Source organism: Nicrophorus vespilloides, unplaced genomic scaffold (assembly GCF_001412225.1).
Source record: "Nicrophorus vespilloides isolate i.1.1-1 unplaced genomic scaffold, Nicve_v1.0, whole genome shotgun sequence".
Lineage (NCBI taxonomy): Eukaryota > Metazoa > Arthropoda > Insecta > Coleoptera > Silphidae > Nicrophorus > Nicrophorus vespilloides.
Genome location: NW_017099418.1, coordinates 195,957 through 216,048, shown reverse-complemented (window position 1 = coordinate 216,048; position 20,092 = coordinate 195,957). Strand labels below are relative to the sequence as shown.

Here is a 20,092-nt window from a genome sequence, read left to right as displayed (position 1 = left end):
ACTAGACTCAATAATAATGAACTTTATGAATTATGTTCAAAAAATGAACTCGGAATTATAATTTATTTATAGTTAAAAACTTTATTTCTATGAAATTTGTACTCTTTGCAATTAATTTTATAGAAATGGAACCTCGATTACATCTCACAAAATGAATTGTAAGAAAAATGACTCGCTTAAAGAGCGACGTTTCGCGTAACGAGTGACGATGAGAAGAGAAGTCCCGGATTGCACGCCTTTTACATCATTTTTAAAACTTATATACACATATTATGTATATTTTTTAATATATTTCACTACACGAGTAAAACCGGAATTTTGGCAACGGATTAAACTCGTTAAGCGAGGTTCCACTGTGCTTATGACAAATGACCTCATCGTCTTTTTTATATGTTACTTCTACTAAAATAGTAAATAAGAATAAATTGTAATTTTATTTTCATTTATCTTGTTATAGTCAAATTAGATTTGGTAATCACTTCGGTTTTAGAACAATTCGATTTCTAAACAAAAATTGAAATAAAACACACTTCAATAAGCAGCACTTTTTTACTGCAATTGAAAATAAAAATAAAATTACATTTGGTAATAACCTTAGTTCTAGAACAATTCGGATGCCGAACAAAAATCGAAAACAATAAACGACATTTTTCAAAAAATATATTTCAAATAATATAAAAAATTGAAATAAAACAATCTTCAAGTACTTATGAAATATGCGGTCAATAGTATTATTGCAATAGAATACATTGAATTTACATGTATCTACTTGTAAAATTACATTTGTGATGGAAGATACATTTGGTATAATAATGAATAATTATTTGCAAATCATTATTTGGAATCAAGCATCTGTTTTAAGCCTAATGCAAATATATAATACACAGAGAAGCGAGAGTGAACAGAACTCTAATCGATTTGTATCTACACGATGTACATGTAAATCTAATTTGCTAAGCAATGCTGACAGCACAAATTCGCTTGACAATACTTATGATGAATATTATGTTACATCCATGAAAGTGTTCCAATTAGTGTTTAATTAATATACATTGGAACGAAATTTCAAGACGTTCGTCAAATATAATTTATAGTTGATCGCAGTGTCTTCATTAATAATATACTCTCAAAAAGTATTGATTTGTTCAATTAATTGGAACATGACAAACCTTTTTCTTTGATGAATTATTTAATATGTATTTAGCTAAATATATTCAAATAAGTGTATTATAAGTATTTTGATGAGATAAATATTGTATTCCATTCAATAAGTGGAACGTGTGTTTCCATTTTCAATATATATTGAAATTCAATATTATTTCATATTGCATCAAATTGATTTTAAAATAAAACACATTTTTTTGACCAACCGAACAGTTTACATACATTTTCTAGTATCAGTCAACAAAAGTCAAAAACAAAAAATGATTATGAATTTTCATCAAATCTAATCTTGAAAATAATATAATAAATTACTTTATAAATTGTGATTGAAATATTCCATATATTTAATGGAGCACTATGAGTGTCATAAACGAGTTTGGAAATGCGTAGAATAAAAAGTAATGGCTCGTTACGACGAGCTGGAGAATCCTGAGAATCAACGTGGATATTAATATTTTTCCATTACCTGGAAACACCCATCAACTGGTGAAGTTCCAATCGATACGTGTTTAAAATTAGGTGTAAAAGCAATATGCTGAAAGTACAAACCAAACCCTCATCCGCCCCCACGTGTTTCTCTCGAATACATATTCTTCTTTATATGCGCCGAGACACGCAAAGCCGAACACATTTTTACTGCATAACCGTTCCATTTGAGACGCTAACCATTATTATGGCACGAATTTTACGTTTGCGAAATGGGGAAATATTTATTTGGGTTTTAATGAGTTTCCTCCACTATTAACTGCATAGTCGTAAAAGGGGAGGGAAAAAACGCCTATAAAAGGACATTACGTTTTTACCCATTGATATTTTGCTTCGTGGCGAATAGTGCTGCATGCGAATATGCTCACTCGACTCGAAATAGGTAGTTTTCTATCACCATTCAACTGCATCTTTGTACTAAACTTAATAGCGAACCACCTTAAATGTCTACCTGTTAAACATACTTTAGATAATACCTCCCAATGGAAAAACTTGGAAACCATCTCATTGTTATCTATCATTTCTTTGTAGTATATACTTGAGTTTCTACTTTTCTACTATTGAATATTGAAATAAAATTAACAAGGATTTTAAATTAAGTTAAGTTAATTTAAGTTAAGTTACAAAATTAAGTTGTTGTTAGTTTACATAAGTTTAGAATTAATAAAGTTTTGTTATTTTAGATTATGTTTAGATTAGGTCGTACCAGTTTTGATTACATACATCGAGCTTCTTCTTGAGACCAGCCTTATGCTAATGATTCCAAACGATTTTCTGTATAATCTTTAATTCCTGGGCTATAGAATAAGTGGATTTGACGATTTCCATGATTTTATCAACATTTTTTACTATTGGCCTACTAGATCGTATCTCATCTTCGACGTTCATTCGATACTGTATTGGGTTCATAAACAATACAATTTTTTATGGCCGTCTGCTCCGATTTTCCCCTTGGTCTTAGTGGTACTGAAGAATGTATCAAATTTTCTCTTTTTTACGTCCATTTTCGAAAGCTCTAACACAACTGGATTCACTAAAAACAAAACTGTTAAAGAACTTTCTTTAAAGCGTTATGTCGTCTTTAAGTCGCAGTATAGAACGACAAGATGCAAGGTATACATCGTGGCTCACTAAAGCCATCTAACAAAAAACGCTCACAACTTTTTACTTCACCTAATAAATACAATAATATAATTGAAATTGATAAAATTGTAAGTTTATAAAATGTATATTAATATTGTTAATTAAGGCGTAAAATATGAAATTAGGTTTATGTATACAAGTGTGGATATGTATTTAAATTATAATACTACATTTAATGGCATTAAGATTATCTCATATTCGTAATGCATGTTTAAACCAAAACAAGCCTGCTAACCCATTTATCTGTAGACTGGAGTTCTATTCAATTACGCCTCTGCGCAAGTATGCACTGAAATGTGTTTGCGAACTTGATTACATCTGCCTATATGCATGCATTTTGTATGGCAAACAATTTGTAGCCGACCTCTGTTGCGTTTTCTTTCATGTTCATCATCATGTATGTTTTTGCATCAGAACGAAATAACAAGCAATGTTTTCTTGCATGTTCTTTTTTTGTTTGAATCCGCTTAAAATGAACGTAAACATTACACTTTCGCGGTTCAACATTACAAAAAAATATCCAAATTTGTTTGAACTATTTAAATATATTTTTTATTATTATTCTATTTTAACATAAAAAAAATATAAAATGCATATATTTGGCCAAAGACTATAGACATTATTTTTATGTCAATCAATCAAAACTTAAAAATATTATCAATATGTTGGGGTAGATAAAATTGGCTTTTATAGGTAAATATTTATATTATTATACATAAAAACAGTATAATTTTATAACAAGTATTGAGCTTTTTTTTCAGATAGAAATAGAATGTGTATCAACTTAAATTTGTTTTACATATTTACGTAAATACAAAATATTTAATACATTTAGGAAAATCACAAAAAATACAAAATTATTTGAAAATATTATGAATCAATTGTGTAAAGAAATATTTTTATAGTTTTACTTAATAATAAGTAATATTTTATTTGCTCATTAGTAGTTCTGATCAGGTACAAACAACATGTAACAAGAGTATTTTATTCCTTATGATTACATAAATACCACGTGCTACTACGCAACATAATTTGCAATTTACGTGTAGTGTATTCATTTCCTTATTGGTATTGCATGATCATCAAGATTATTACAATTAATTACACTCATTTAAATCTTTGACCTACTTTCACTGTTTAAAATCTAAATGAACCACGAAATAAAACTGAATTTAAAAAAAAAAACTTTCTTTCAAACATGCAAACTTAATCTAAGAATTGAATTGTTCATTCATTTAATGTAAACGTTTTCATTTACATATCTGATATCTATCATAACTTTGATATATTATATAATTTTTGTTAATATTTCATAAAATCATATACATATTTTATCGTATTAGAGATACAAATTTATGTTTTTTTTGTAACTTTTAATGCAAAATTTTACTACGAAAAAAATAATTGAAAAAGACATGGATTATTACGAATAAGCTTATATTATTTATTTTATAATTGATTGTTGAAATATTTCTTTGTATTCTCTCAGTGTTTATTATTAAATTAGATTTCGCCGCGGAACAAAAGCAAGACATAATTAAAGACCTGATTCATAGAAAATATATCTCCTGGCAATTTCCTTTACGTTACATAATAAAGTTATGAAATTACTGTTTCCATTTCTATATACGCATATATTCTCTTATCCATAATTCGGTATGGAGAATCCATTACCTTTGGTAAGTTTTTTGTGTTGTCATAAAAGAAGTGTTACGATTTTGTGGTTATGTTAGTTTTTATTCCAATCGATTTATAACTAATATAGACAGTGTAGTAACAGAAAAATATAATAGTTAGTTTGTTTTTTTAAATGTTTCAATATTGATAATATTGTTAAGTCACTACAAAGTGCTGTATTATATAGTGATTGATGAACTGTATTGCACAAGGTATTGTCACGTTTTTTTACAAAAGTAACTTCCTGTTCCCTTTTGATGTATGCCAGGAAATACAAATTCCATAGATTTGGAATATGATGAAAAGAACAGAAAAAAACTGGCTTTTGTTTTATGAGCAAATGTATTTGAAAAGGACGAGGTCGTTTTTCTATCCATTTTTCCACTATCCGTGTCTATCTATATAAATGGATGAAAGACATGACAAATTGTGGTTAAAATTAATAACTGTTTTTTTATCCGTCCGCTGTTTTTGCACGCGATTTTTGTAGTTGACAGAATGCGTGCATGGATGTACATCAAACAGAGGCGGTGGCAGTTGTAAAATTCATTAAATTCCTATATGCGACGAGGGGTGGTAGCAGGAGGAAGAGGTGGAAGAGGCAGTAGCGGCGGCGGCGACTGCTGCTGCTGGATTTTACGACGCGCCATATTCTATTTACGATCCCAAAAGCTCGTCCCCATTTCACTCCATCCATTACAGCATCTCTCTTCTTCTACGCTACAACTACTAGTACTACTACTTCTCAACCACCCTCCACAAACATCCCTTCAAAGTCTGAAACCAAGCCGCATCCAAACATAACGCAGACTAGTGTTTATCCACAAGGGAAATTTCGAATGATCGCAACGATAATGATATTAATAAACACGCTACACATACGATGCTCCGTGTGTCATTGCAGAAACGAGCAAGTGAATTACACCCGTCAATAACTTATGTAAACATTGAAAGCTACGATCCGTTTCCGTGCGTATTATTGCAGCATTTCCATAACGACGAAATATCGTTTGGAAAAACGATAATGTCGATGAAAATACTGGTCGTAGCGATTAATCGCTATTATCGTGAACGTTACTGATTGGACTCATTTGCAATACTGAAAACATGTAGTGGAGTATATGGGTCAACGTAATTAACAGATCGGAATCGTCAATAACGAATATTAGTTTTACCATTTGGAATTGCGGAAAAGGAACTATGAATATTAATGTCAACGAAAATAAAGTTTAAGCATCTAAAGTCAATCATATATTAATAGTTTTCTTCATCTTTAAACTTAAATAGAGCAATTGGAAATCTCATATTTCATTTATATACTTTAGTAAACTTAGTTCATCAAAATAATGAACACATGAGCAAAAAAATATTTCTTTCTAATTAACAGATAAAATTATTTTAAAATCAAATACTCAAAATCTGGTAATTTTATATCAATTATACACTACAGATAAACCAACAATAGAAAAAACAAACATAGCAACATTTGCAGATGGCACATCAATCATAGCATCAGACGAAAGTGCCATAATTGCATAAGCTCTTCGAGATATGGTTTAGGAAATAGAGAATTAGTATAAATTAGTCGAAATCGGTTCATGTTACTTTCACCTTAAAACGAGACACCTGTCTTCCAGTAAAACTCAACAACAAAGTAGTTCCAGCATCTTCAAGGGTGAGATACTTGAGAATGCACCTGGACATGAGACTGACTTGGAAGGATCATATCCAAGCAAAGCGCGAATAACTAAAAATAAAATTTAAAAAGATGTATTGATTGCTCCGCTCAAATTCGCAGTTGACTTTGGAGAACAAGTTGCTAGTGTACAAAGTCATATTAAAACCAGTTTGGACATACGTTATCCAATTATGAAGAACAGCAAGCTCAACTAATATTGCGCCATGGCACATCACCAATAAGAGACTGCACCAGGACTTTGGAATAAAAACAGTGGAAGAGATTGCCAAAGACTTCTCCAAAAAATACACGAACAGGCTTGATTCGCATACGAACCCGTTGGCGGTCAACCTTCTCGATAACGGCGAGACAACGAGAAGATTGAAGCGCTAGGATCTTCAATATAGATTTAAGTAAAGAATAAATAAATATTATATACAAACGTTTTGTATATGAAAATAAAATTTAACTCAAATACATGTATCATATATGTTATTTACTACTAACCATATTTTATTAATTCTATTAAAAAAAAAACTTTATGCTTTATATTGTTATGGCCTTTCCTATCATAGCTTTTATATCATATTGTAATTAGTTCGGTATTTTTATTTATCGTTTGTTTTCCAAAATTTACAAATATTAAGAGATTGTATATTCACTTATGTCATCCTTTTTATGCATTTATAAAGTATTTAAACTTGATTTCTTCTTTCTTTAATTTCAGATTGAAATACCGTCTCAACAATGATATGTTTAAATTCAGCATCGCACTGCCAATTTCTGAAGGTACAGTATTATTTTTTATTTACTTTTTTATTATTACTTAATTTAAATTTAAATTAATTTATTCTCTAAACAATAAAACTGCTTTATTTTACAAATTTAAATTAGTTTATGTAATAATAATAAAACTATTTCAATTTTTTATTTATAGATAAATCTTAAAATAATTACATGAACCAAATGTTTGAAGTAATATAATTATAGTTAATTTGTTGTATTTTTTCTGAATAACATTAGATACACGAAAATCTGTAATTATTACTTGTTTTAAAGTTCAATTTTATAATTTTTAATATGTAATAAATTGCGTATATTTTTCTTAGTTTAATCTTGTTGTAATAATTATATAAAAAAACATAATTAGAACCCAGCAAACATTTTTTGCTTTTCCAACCATATTTTCCTTAACAAAACAAAAGAAAAATGTGGAAATAATTCCTTGAGATACTAACGCCCAAAAAATGTTTACTTTTAATTATCCCTTCTAGCGATTGTTTATTCTGGAACGAAATTCGCCTTGTTTGTTATGTCGCATGCGATGTTGACTGTATCATAAAAGATACAAATATCATACAGTCTTTATTAGAATTTTCAACAAAATTAATTATATGTTATTTATAAAACACATGATAATGATAATTAATTTATAAAACACATCTCAAGCATTTCTTATAAATATGTAAATTGAATTAATCCTTAATTTTCATTAAAAATAAACAATTTAATATAATTTATTTCTGAGTATCTTTTAGAATTTTACGAATTCAATAGTTTTCAAAATTTATTTATTTATTGATATTTAATATACATGTATAAAAATATATTGCGTTGCACATGGTTATATAATGCATTGGATTTGGACGAAAACGATCGTGTTGGTATTTTTGCTGCAACGAAGCAAGGAAAAATCCAAGTATATTGTATTATTCCATGTTGGCGCAGTAGCGTGGTTTGTAGACGTGACTTGATCGGTTGCCCAAATTGTCCTTGCACCAATTTATCATGTCTCCATCTAACTTATCCATTTCTCAGTCTCTCTTTCATTCTCTCGCCAATTCATATAGACGACAAACACACACATACACTGACGCTCCTCCAGTAATATTGATTGAATTCAAATTGATACGAGAAATACTCGCAAAATATTGGCTTAGATCATCTGGGGAATTGGGAGCGGTAAATCCCTCGGAGGCGTTGCGCCATCAATCACGAACCCGAATCAATTTGGGATGATAACAACATCAACAAGGTCAATTATATACCCGAAATACATATCGAGATAAAATCATAGCCAGATGTCGATCACATTATACATGCTCGTATTTGAGTGCAATCTATGCAGTTTTTTTTTATTATGGAAAATTGATGTACAAAAAACTATTCAATTTACTTATTTAAAATAAAATTATGATATTACTATTAATACAGTTAATTTTAATTTTTTCTAACCGAAACACACAAAATTTTCTTGAAAACGTGGATTATCTAAAGAATCTTAAAAACTATTAAAAATCGCAGTATTAACCATTTTCTATTCCAAAATCACATAATTAATTACAGATGTAAAAATTAAGTAATAAGAAACCAATATTCTAAATACATACGTGAAAATTTAAATTTAAAAAAAAACTAAAAGCTAATATTTTTTATCTAAAATAACGTTGATCGATATAATTAATGTTTCATTTAGTATAAGCATTATTTTCTAAAATGAAACAAAATCAAAGATATTTCTTTTTAAATATGGTGGAAAGTACCTTCATTTCGTTACACTCTAGTCCACATACTTTAACTTAGTTTATGATTAGTCAATAGTTTGTTGCGATAGTTATATTATTCATGGATATACAGAAATGTATAATCATGTTGGTGGATGCGCCGGGTTTCACGTAACAAAAATATTAAGTCAATTATAACTGTCAATTAAAGAATTTAATGTTTATGTCATTTGTTTTTGTTTACTTTTAGTTTTGTAAGAAGCTTTAAAGTTGGGTTAAATATTTAAATTATCATGTTTGGCCAATAAATTATTATTATAAATTAATTTTATTTATGTATATGTGGAAATAAATTATTGAAGAAAAGAAGATTTGAAAAGTTTGAAAAAATAATTTTGAACAAGAATATAAAATTGGTCCATTATAAATTTATTATAAATTTGAAAGTTCTGAAAGAACAAATAAGGAAATGAGATCAAAATTTTTTAATTGAGTTATGAGAGCAGTTTAATTTGATTAAGAAATATGCTTCAATAAATTTCAGCAATATATTTTATGCAAATTAGCTTTAAGAAGCAATTTATTTGCATTCGATCAATAAAATTTAAGTTATTCTTTTTGGTTAATTTTTCAGAATGCCAGCTCTGGTTAAGACCGGAGGAGAAGTTAGTTAGTTGGGTGGATTTTCCGAGCGCGGAATGTCAAGTGTGGTTTCCTGGCCACCGGACCGGGCACGGCTTGGTGATAGACATGCACCGTCTCAATATTCCATGCACGAAGGGATTCCTGCACTTTTCCGGATTGAATACATCGCAACAGCAGCACTTCCGAAGCCACAAGCAGGCACATCTCTGCGGAAAGCTGGAGGAGCTCCCCGACGCCGACAGGCACATATACTTCCCGTCTTCGCACAGTCTACCTTATCTCCACATCAGAGGTTCTCCAGTCTTCACCTTCTTCTACCATCTTGTCGATTACTGCTACAACGTGACCTTTGTTACACGCAATGGTTCGTTCGAGTTAAAACCCACGGCAAGCGGCGATCTCCAATGCACCTTTAAGATCTATTTGCCGTATGGGAATAGGGTAGCCTTGAGTCTGGTTATAGGCGATAAGAACGGTGACGGTAAACGCCCAGAAGTAGGTTCATCCTCCGTATCCGAGTTGAACAACGTCGGTGAAGAATGCGTCGGATTGCGCGTGGAGTTCGTCGACGGGGATGGAATCTGGTCGCATTGCAGCATGGTCGGGGAGGCGGATCGAAGGATTGAAATTGTTTCGCGCGAGAATAAAGTGGTGCTTAAAGTACGGGTGAGAACGGATGGGGGTGGAGGAGCCGCTTTGGGTATGCGTCTAAGTTACCGAGCGGAGGCGGCGGAAGACATCGTCGGAATGTGCGGTTTTGGTTGGGTAGCCCTGAGACAGTTCTGCGTGTCGGCCGTCGAGGATCTTAAGTTGCCCTGGGCCCAGGCGGAATTGGAATGCGGCAGAAGGGGCGGACATTTAGCTAGCATTCGCAACGAACACGCACAAACTCTTATTGACAACCTACTACTCAACAGGTAAGCAGTTTCTTCTTTTTTCTCTTCCTTCGGTTTTCTTTTCTTGTTAATATTTCCCTTCACGTCAGCTCCCAAGGGTCCCCAACCTTCTCGAGCCCTAACTATATCATAACCAGTGACAAGAACCTTACGTTACTGACGCCCGTTCGCAAATTTAATCCAACTGCCGCAAAGGAAAAGAACATTGCTGAATAAACGATTTACATTTACGTGACAACATTCTTTTATACTCATGTAAAAAACAGTAGATACTTTCCAAATGTCAATTTAATGAAAATGTATATTTGTGTGGATAACAATTCTATATTACAAATTATATATAATATTATAAGAAAATTAAGTAAAAAAATAATACAAGTTACTTTTACATTATATATTATAAATAAAATACAATTAAATTCTGCTATACAATTAATAATATCTAATTATTGATATATAAATATTTTAATTATAATAGAATTTATGATTAGATCCATAAACATGTTGCATAAAATTGATGCATTGTAGTCTCTCCATTTCCAGCATATTTTTATTCTGTTTGTAGCGATTCGGCTCACTGAATCATCAAAGGATAATCTCGAGGTATCTTGAGCACACAAAAAGGACTCCACACACTCACCCACCTACACACATATTTTTCCCATGCCATATTTTTTCTTCTTCCCTCGTTCCACATGCTAAACTTGAAAGCATTCGAAGCACACGTGAAAAAGTGTAACGGAAGCTTTTATAAAGCGAGACCCGCCCTTGATTTATATGTACACTCGCAACCTACCACTAAATCTACGCGCGGCAACCTTTCCTTGAACATAAAAATATTGCGTTCCTCGGCGAATTGAATTAAATTAGATTCGCCCCTTTTCTTACTCTTCCATCCACTTCTTCCACTCTTTATCCCCAACGTTCGTGTTTATTCTGTTCATCTTTGTGGAGGGGAAGCACTTGGGTTCATCAATTATCGTGATTCGTCGTTCCGTGAAATCGGAATTTGCCTCCGCGATTCCGAAATCATCGCGTAAACAAAGTTGAATCAAATTGGTAAAGTTTCTGTTCTCGTCGACTTCTGAAGGCGATTAGGGAATGCGTCGGTCAGAAACTTGGATAAAATTCACGAAATATGAGAGAGGAAGTCGTTACTATTATCTCTCAACTTAAGCATTCATTCATTTACTTAAACGAATGTAAATCATCAAGTGTCGTAAAAGTGTCAAAAAAAACAGACAACACTTTTTGAAGTAGCCCAAAAATTACGACTTTATTTATTATGTAACGATGGAAATAGCACATATGAAAATGATGTAGATTTTCATATGTGCTTTTTCCTATCGTTACATAAACTTACCATGTAACTTATTATATACTTGTTATATAACATATAATAAGTATACATCACATAATTATATAAAAGCTTGTTATGATAATAATGTCACCAAACTTAGGTGGTTGTGCTAAAAGTACTTAACGAGTTGTAAGTACATTAATGTATTATCAACATTTCGAAATCATTAACATTTATTTCTAATGCCTCTCTTGTTTTATCCTATTTATCTATCATTCATATGTATTCACTCCACTAACCTTATTTGCTCTATTTTTATCATATCCATTAATTCCTATTTGTTATCCTATTGATTCAGTCTAAATCAATCTAATAAAGAATAATCAACCTATGAGACGCGTTAAATATTTAATGGATTGTATTATGACAATTGTGACCTTACGCATCAAAATATTAACAATTGGGTCGCAGAACAATTACAAATAAATATTATTGTATGAAATAAAGATATTAATCCATTTTCCACCTATGAATTAATATCTATATACATGTAATTTAATGAACCATGTTATATTGGTAATGGAGTAAACTCTGTTGGTTGCTTTAATCCTCTTAAATAGATTGCGAATAAAGCTGTGGCAGGGGATGTACTTCCAAATTGCGTGAGTTTGTTCCCATTTACAAGGAGCAATTTGCATTGAATTCGCGTGTCCGGCCACGTGGAAAGTCGGTGGGAAACGGAAGTCGAAGGCGTTACGAACAGTTAGGACCCCTTCACATCCGAATCTCACGAATTATGAGGGCATATATAGATGTCCGAAAGTTTTTGCTCCATCCGCTTCCTTTTCCGAGCCGATTATGATTTACCGCGCGAATTATGAACGGTAATTCGAGTAGAAGTTGATCCTCTTCCCTCATCCTTCTCCCCTTTCTACTCCAACCCGAAGGACGATGACTGAGTAGAGCCGAATTGAACGGAAACGAAAAGTGCATTACTTTCCTTGCCGTCTTATTTTATTTTTATATATATATTTTTTTCGCCGTTTCCGATGTGTCATAAATAAATGGGGGATAGCCGTAATGCGGCAGAATGAAAATTCTCTCGAGCTCCAAGGGGGTTGGGAATATAGCACATAACAACGGGAACGAAGGGGAAGTTCTTTATGTGCGTGCAGACGTGGGCGGCGTCGGCATCGTGACCTATTTATTTACGCCCGACTTTCTTCTTCTCAACACCCTCAAGCAAAACCATCCCCCTCCCCGAGAACACTTTTCTGTCTCTCTCATTCTGACGAACTTTTTTTCACAAATGCAACCTATCCACCCCCAATCCATGTGCTCGACTTAATGGAGTTACGAAAGTAACGCTAGAATCGGATACATGGATCTAGCTGACTTAATAATCAATCAGATGTCAGACCTATTGGCTCGGTGCCTAATAGGCATTTGCATTTGCTGATACTACAAACGCAGACGACAACATATAAATTTAGCTTATATGTTATTGTTATTAAACATAGTACTTTCGCTTTTTTTCATAATATATACACAATTTAATAAATATCAACATCTCTTATAGTCGCTGTTATATTTTATAAGAAAATATCCCCAAATGAAAAAATATCTGATAAAAAATGACATACAGCTTAAAAACACTAGAAAATTGCACGAAAACAAGTAAATGTCTCAAATATGATTTTAATTTTATTTATAAATACTAATATTATGCATTAATAGATTAAAGTCATGCAATGCAACAAAATCCTGGTAACAATTTGCAAAATTTTATTGTAACATTTCAAAAACTACAAATGTGAATATTTAGTATTTTCATAAATGAATCAAATATAGATGGTTAGTTTGAATAACATACTTTTTATTTGTTAATTAGTGCTTTGTTAAACGTTCTTAATAATTAAATAATTAAAAAATACAAATTTCAACATCACTTAATTGGTTTTCTAAGGATAATATATTATGTACAAATAAATACACAAATGTTAGAAAAATATCAAACTGCTAAAGTATCCAAATACTCTACACTAATGTGGAAACATCATCATTCAAAAGTATAAATTATGAACAAAATATTTGACTAAAAATGATTATAAATCATACTATATCTCTGAATTAAACGATTTATGATTCGATCTATCTAGATGCTTTTAAACATATCAACAATTAAGTAATTTGCAGAAATCGCAAAATATTACTTAATTTGGAGTGTATACATTATATAAATTGTATATATACTAATAAAACCTTATATATTTTATGTTTCTATTATTTCTATAAAATTTATTGGTGCAATTTATATTCTCTTTTTTATATTTTATTGCATAATTTGTTGTTTTTTTTTTATAGAAATATATGAAGCGAATAATTTTGTTAAATATATCCAATGTATACTATTACTTTAATTAAAAGAACTCTTCACGAAATGTTTTTGTTGGTTATTTATTTTGGCATTACATTACATCAATCAAATATACTAATAATCAATGAGATTTGAGATAAACATTTTGGCTCGTTGCCTAATAGACATTTGCATTCTGAGACCCTAAGCCTAGCAACCAAAAGCAGACGACAACATATAAAGTCGACTAAAGTGTTTTTGTTAGTAAACATGATACGTACGTTTTTGTGGCGGCAACGGCTGGGACCCTCGTAAATCGTCTGCGTATAAAGAGCGGTGCTCCTCGGGAGCGCATATTCCGTCGTTTCCTTTCCTTTTATTATTTTTCTCTTCGTCGGTTTAATTTTTTTTTTCGTTTTAACTTTAACTTTAGCCCTATTTTTGTATTCCAGTCCTGGATATAAAGACAACAACGCCTACTGGATTGGAGCCTCGGATAAGACCCACGAAGGAGATTTCCACTGGTCCGACGGATTACCATTCTCCTACACAAGTACGTGAACTTTTTAATAAGAGACTGTCGGAATAGAGAAAATATTCGAGCACATTTTTCATATTCACAAAAATCAAATGGTGTGAAAAAAATACTGATGGAAAAGACATCAAATTTTTACTGCTAATATTTCACACGTAGTTTTAGTTACAAAATTATAATTGAATAAAACTAAGTTTTGTATGTACTTTCAATTAGTTCAAATTTAGTTAAATATATTAACCTTTAACTACTAGCGCCGGTGTAAAAAGTACACCAATTTTATAAGAAATGATAACAAATCCATATTTTCTTTCTCCCATCTATAACACTTAAAGTAACCTATGCGCAAAGTGTTTACTAAATGCCGGTGCAATATTGTATTGACTGCGGCACAAAGAAGTTGTTTTTGTGCGTGTTTGTTCTTTCTCTGCAGTGTTGGTGTAATAACAGACGATACTGATACCTCTAGTCACGCTTATATAGAGGGCAATGACGACAATTCTGATTCAGAAATTATTATATTAATGTATTACAAATAGTTATGAATCTAATAAAAAAGCATTAGATAACATGAAACAGTTTTTTCTTGTCGTCTGCCGTCTGCCAATAATACATGTTGTGTATAAAATACACCACGCGAGTAGTACATAGAAATTTCAGTGCGCGAGTAGTTAAAGGTTAAGGGCCATAATTTTTGACCAATATATATGTTAAATAAATATTTCAAGAATTTATCTGTATGCAGTGCATCGCATTCGTATTTGAACTTATTTTTATATAAAGCTTGATTGATTGTCTGCCAAGATGTCCTTCTCATTGCACCAGCACCTTGACATGTATTTATATTCCACAAATAGAATCCATTATCGCTGTATTGCACACTATACTGGGTTACATTTATTGCCAAGCATCGATTACGTTTTCAACCCATGGCCTAAAAAAAATTTTTTGGGTGATGCATTATATTTTTGTACTTTTCCAATCATTTCAAGTAAGATTTCATCCCTCCTTTCAACAATAACTTAATAATAATATCTTCTTCATTTAAATCTAAATCTAAGTATAGTTGGTACGTCAATAGAAAATGATGTCTCGCATCAGATATTATGGAAGTACCCTTCTCCATCTCGTTTTTATCTCTATTTTTTAAAAGAACTATATCCATTTATTTAGTTTATTAGATTGAATCTAATCTTGTAATGCTTCCTACATATTCTTTGAGATCTTTTTCTAGAACTCTATTACGTTATTTGCAGGAAAGAGCAATTTTCAAAGGATTCATAAAAAAGGTCAATTGTTAGGTTTTTTTGTTTCTCATTAATTCTCCAGCAATCTTGCGATTGTTCCAACTTCTTGTTTTTGTTTTTGTTATAATTTGTATGAAAATCTGCATTTTTATTATCTTTCAGATTGGTTTCCGGGCTGGTCGCAGCACGGGGATTACAATCGACAGCCGAACGATGACGGCCTCAGCGAACAGGACTGCGTCGAAGTACGAAGGATCTACTCTTTGCCCACTTCTTCGGCGAGCTTGGCATCCACTTTCATGTGGAACGATCGAGACTGTTCAGCGCCGAATTTCTTCATTTGCGAACGATTGCAGAACGACGGTACCGTTACATCCGCTTCCTTCAACCCGTTTCAATATCCATGTCTGAGTCTCCTATTAATTTTCAGAACCTCTGGAGGAAGTCTGGCCGCCGGATTGCAACCGGTCGGTGATCCTTTCGCCGCAGCAGCCGCGCGCCGCCGTCTCCAGTCCTGGATTCCCGAGGCAATATCCCGACAACGCGGACTGCGACACTATCATCGCCGTACCGCCTGGATACAGGATCATACTCGACTTCGAGGAGCTCGTCCTTGAAAATGAACCATCGTAAGTGTTTCAGGCGGATCGGGTATCACCGATACTAATAGAGTCATTAGCGACGAGAGCAACATTAGTTAATGGCTTCTAGAATAGTGGAATCGATGTAACAGTTTTTGTTGATTATTATTTACGAACGGAAATCGGACCCTTCTAGACGCCACTTTGAAATTGATTTATACAAGCAAGTGTTTTATCTTCTTAAAGAATATCACTTTCTTGTTCATATCAACATTTCTACAATTTCAATATTATTTACTCCTTTGTCCGAAAATAGTTTTCACTTCAATTTTTATCTGGATATAGTTGCTACATTTCGTAACAAGCAAAAAAATGAGAAATTATTGAACAATTTTTTGTTAATTCAAAGAGGAAACAGATATTTTTAAAAAATCGCGCTGTTTTAATAACGTTTTCATCACATTTTATAAAAGTCACTAAAGTCGAATTTCGTCTTCTCAAATATTTTACAAAACTTGTAAGTCTCTTTTTTTCCTTTTTTCAATCTGTTGTGTAATGTACTTTTTGGGAATTTTGGATTCATGTGTCAATGTGCTTCTTTTCCAGATGGGAATTATGGAAATGTTTTGAATCTGTTGACTATAGTTTTTGGCTTAAAACCATACTTCTTTTTATGAGAATCAACGATAATCATCACATTGTTAATTTGACACAGTTTAGTTTGTTTTCACAATTTTGGTCCGAGAATAACTTCTCAGTAGCTGTATTTATCGCACCTCGTTTGAGTCTTTGACATTTTGCAATAAATGATGCAAAATTTGCTTGCTATCATCATTACTAAATTCTCCATACTTTCTTGGCATTTTGAAGTTTTAGTTATGTTACTACGATTACTGTGGTTAAATAATTAAGTATGTAAGAATATCAACAGCAGCGTAACGAATTTAAACAAAGTTTGGCCATTGCATACTTAGATTCATAGAGAAATTAATTAAATTGACTGTATCCAAAAATTTGGGCGTGAAATTGAAATGTAGCAACTATTTTCAGATAGAGGAAGTAAATATTTTCTTTTGATAAGAATCCAGTAATTAAGTAAGAGAGGTAGAACTTAACAAATTTCTAATAAATATCGGTATATGAATCGAAAAATGATGCAAATAATATGGACCTTATAAAAAAGTCTTATAGCAAATAGTACTAAATAGTATAATTAGCTTTTTAAATGCTCAAACGAAACAAGGAGTTATGTCTAATTAAAACTAAGTATAATTAAAACTAATTTAATCTTTCAGAATTTTATTGATACTTCAATGAAAATATAAATTGTTGTTGAGATGTTTTGATGGCATTATATAATAACAAATAACAGTTTGAAAAGTGTAATCATACTTATCTATGATCCTGTCGAGCGATAAAATCAAATAAACGATATTCATGGCAAATAATCGTGTGAAATTTATGAAGTAATTTATATTCAAATCTGAGCCTGTAATGTTTCGATTCGATCAATATGAATGCATGTATGGCAATAAAAAATGATGAGCGCATCTGTGGGAATGTATTTATGCATACGATCATGCACCGAACAAAGTATAATACAGTTTTTTTTTAAATTATCATTTCGCATCCAGTCTGGCGTTGCAGTTTAGTGGCAGCTGGGTTGGGTGGTAAATGATGAGGATTTGTGGGGATCTGTGGTGGTTGGTGCAATTAGCGAGACAGAGCGGTCGTTAAAGGTCCCTAAAAAGTTTTATAGTACCGGAGCGAGGCGTATTTCACCCGTGGCCCCGGTTTCCTCTGAATAATCGAGGGAGCAAACAAACCAGCCCCAGTAACTACCATAAAAAAATACGTATATTGGAAAATAATTAGCGTGAATGGCAGAAATACGGCGTTCGGGATAAGTGAATAAAAACTGGGGAATGACTGGTTATTTTGATTGCAGTCCAGTGCATTCGCTCGGAAATTTGTACGAGACGTGCATTTTAAGTGATTTTCAAAAGAATATTCAATTCTGGGCACAAAAGTGTAAACAAAGCAATCCAGATTTTTTTTTCAATTTCCTTCTTTTGCTGCATACAGAATTCCCGAGACATGAATTCAAATGACTGTCATACGGCATTGACAACTGACATCTAAAATTGTTTACTACTTGTTAAGTGAATATAGAAATTGGTATTCCTGACAGTCATTTACGTCTCATATCACAAGTAGTGCGGATACAACATTATACATAAACTTGAACGACGGGTAATTAAAAGTTTAAACTTAGGAAAGATAAGCGAAATGGGAAACATATGTTCAATGCATACGGTTTATCCTGTGGTTATCTTTTAATGAAGAATACTAGAAAACAAAACATACATAAAGAGAGTTACTCAATACGCATTAATTACCACGTCATTAGTTAATGCGGAAAATTACATTTGTACATATAACACACACTATAAACGCTACAAGTTTCCATTTACAGTTTTCAAACTTTATAGTTAATTTAACCCTTTTGCATTTTCTCATTTTAGTTAATTTATGTTTTATATTATAAGTACCATTAACGCAATAGAAAACTAAGTGGTTTTGTATCAAATATCACCTGATATGCAAAATACCTTTAGTCCTATCATAAATATGAGTGGTTCATATATGTACCAGCAGTCTACAAAGGGCTAAAAGATTAATTATTTTCAATTAATTTCAGTAAATATTAAAAATAAAATATGTTTAAATTGTAATTTTGTGATTAATTTAAGTTAAATGACCGTGAAATCTTCAACAGATGGCTTTTCCTGACAATAAGCTTCCTGGTCGCTTGTTTCATAGACCATCAAACAAGACATGGCTTTAGAGCCACATCAATGACATCCTCCAAACAAAGTAAACAATTTACTATACTAGATTGGAGATAAATATCCAATGAGTACCATTAGGGTCTTATGTATAATTTAGCTTAATTTGATAAAATGTGAAATACTAACTGACAAAACCTTAAAAAAGACAACAAAACTACATTGTGACGCTTATTTTATGACACCCACTTTCCAATAATATATTTAATATTCTCATCAGTTCTAATATTATGAAAATTTCACTACATTATCGTTTTTGTACTTCCCTTGTAGAATTTATTTTTGTAAGATAATGTGATTTCCATTCTTTAATAAACCATTACTATTATAAATGGTTAATTAAAGCTTTCTTAATGACTTTGACAAAAAGAGGTAAATACTTACATTTACTAGAAAATTAATCATAGAAACACATTACAATGTTTATTCGCCGCGATTTTATACTCATTGGGAATTAACTCGCCTCTAATCCCCAGAGCATTACTACTTCCACAAGGCCCCATTATAAAGACTCTTTTATTATGCAATGAAGAATTAAGAAAAAAAGAAACCTCAAACATAATTGGTTCTATCCTTTACACATCGCATTCAAGGATTTAACCACTAGTTAAATATTTATCCTTCAGATTTATGCAATAGCTTATAACCGAAAATTATGGTATTACTAAATAGCGAGGCTGAAAATTAATTCGGTGATTAATTGCGTCGGTCTAACCTTTGTAATTGATGGTCTCTTGTGGACTGTTGAATCTCAGCCATTGTCGCTGCCCCCACCGAATTAAATCGGTTATTGTGCCCCAAACCTATTTCAATATTTACTCTAAAGTTGTACATAGTGTGGTCGACTCGGAAAATCATTACTCCAAAAACTAAGGTTTAGACCGAATTTGCGAAAGACTTTCAAGCCGAGCGACATTTCACAACTTCCCACACTCACGCAATCATTAATTATGAAATTAATTGTAGTCACATGAATAAAGAAAGATATATGTGCTGTTTTATCCTGGTATAAAAACTGAATTGGATATCAA

At 31.8% G+C, this 20,092-nt stretch overlaps 1 protein-coding gene across 4 annotated transcripts in view; it reads left to right on the top strand.

Annotated features, from left to right (window-relative positions):
- The window catches only part of LOC108564494, a 109,207-nt gene that overhangs the window by 76,608 nt on the left and 12,507 nt on the right, over positions 1–20,092 (top strand). For all 4 annotated transcript variants that reach the window (XM_017923561.1, XM_017923562.1, XM_017923560.1 and 1 more), the window contains exons 3-7: positions 6,876–6,937; positions 9,287–10,214; positions 14,302–14,402; positions 15,794–15,994; positions 16,062–16,260. In XM_017923561.1, coding sequence (XP_017779050.1) covers positions 6,876–6,937; positions 9,287–10,214; positions 14,302–14,402; positions 15,794–15,994; positions 16,062–16,260 — 1,491 coding nt within the window. The remainder of the gene's footprint in view (positions 1–6,875; positions 6,938–9,286; positions 10,215–14,301; positions 14,403–15,793; positions 15,995–16,061; positions 16,261–20,092) is intronic.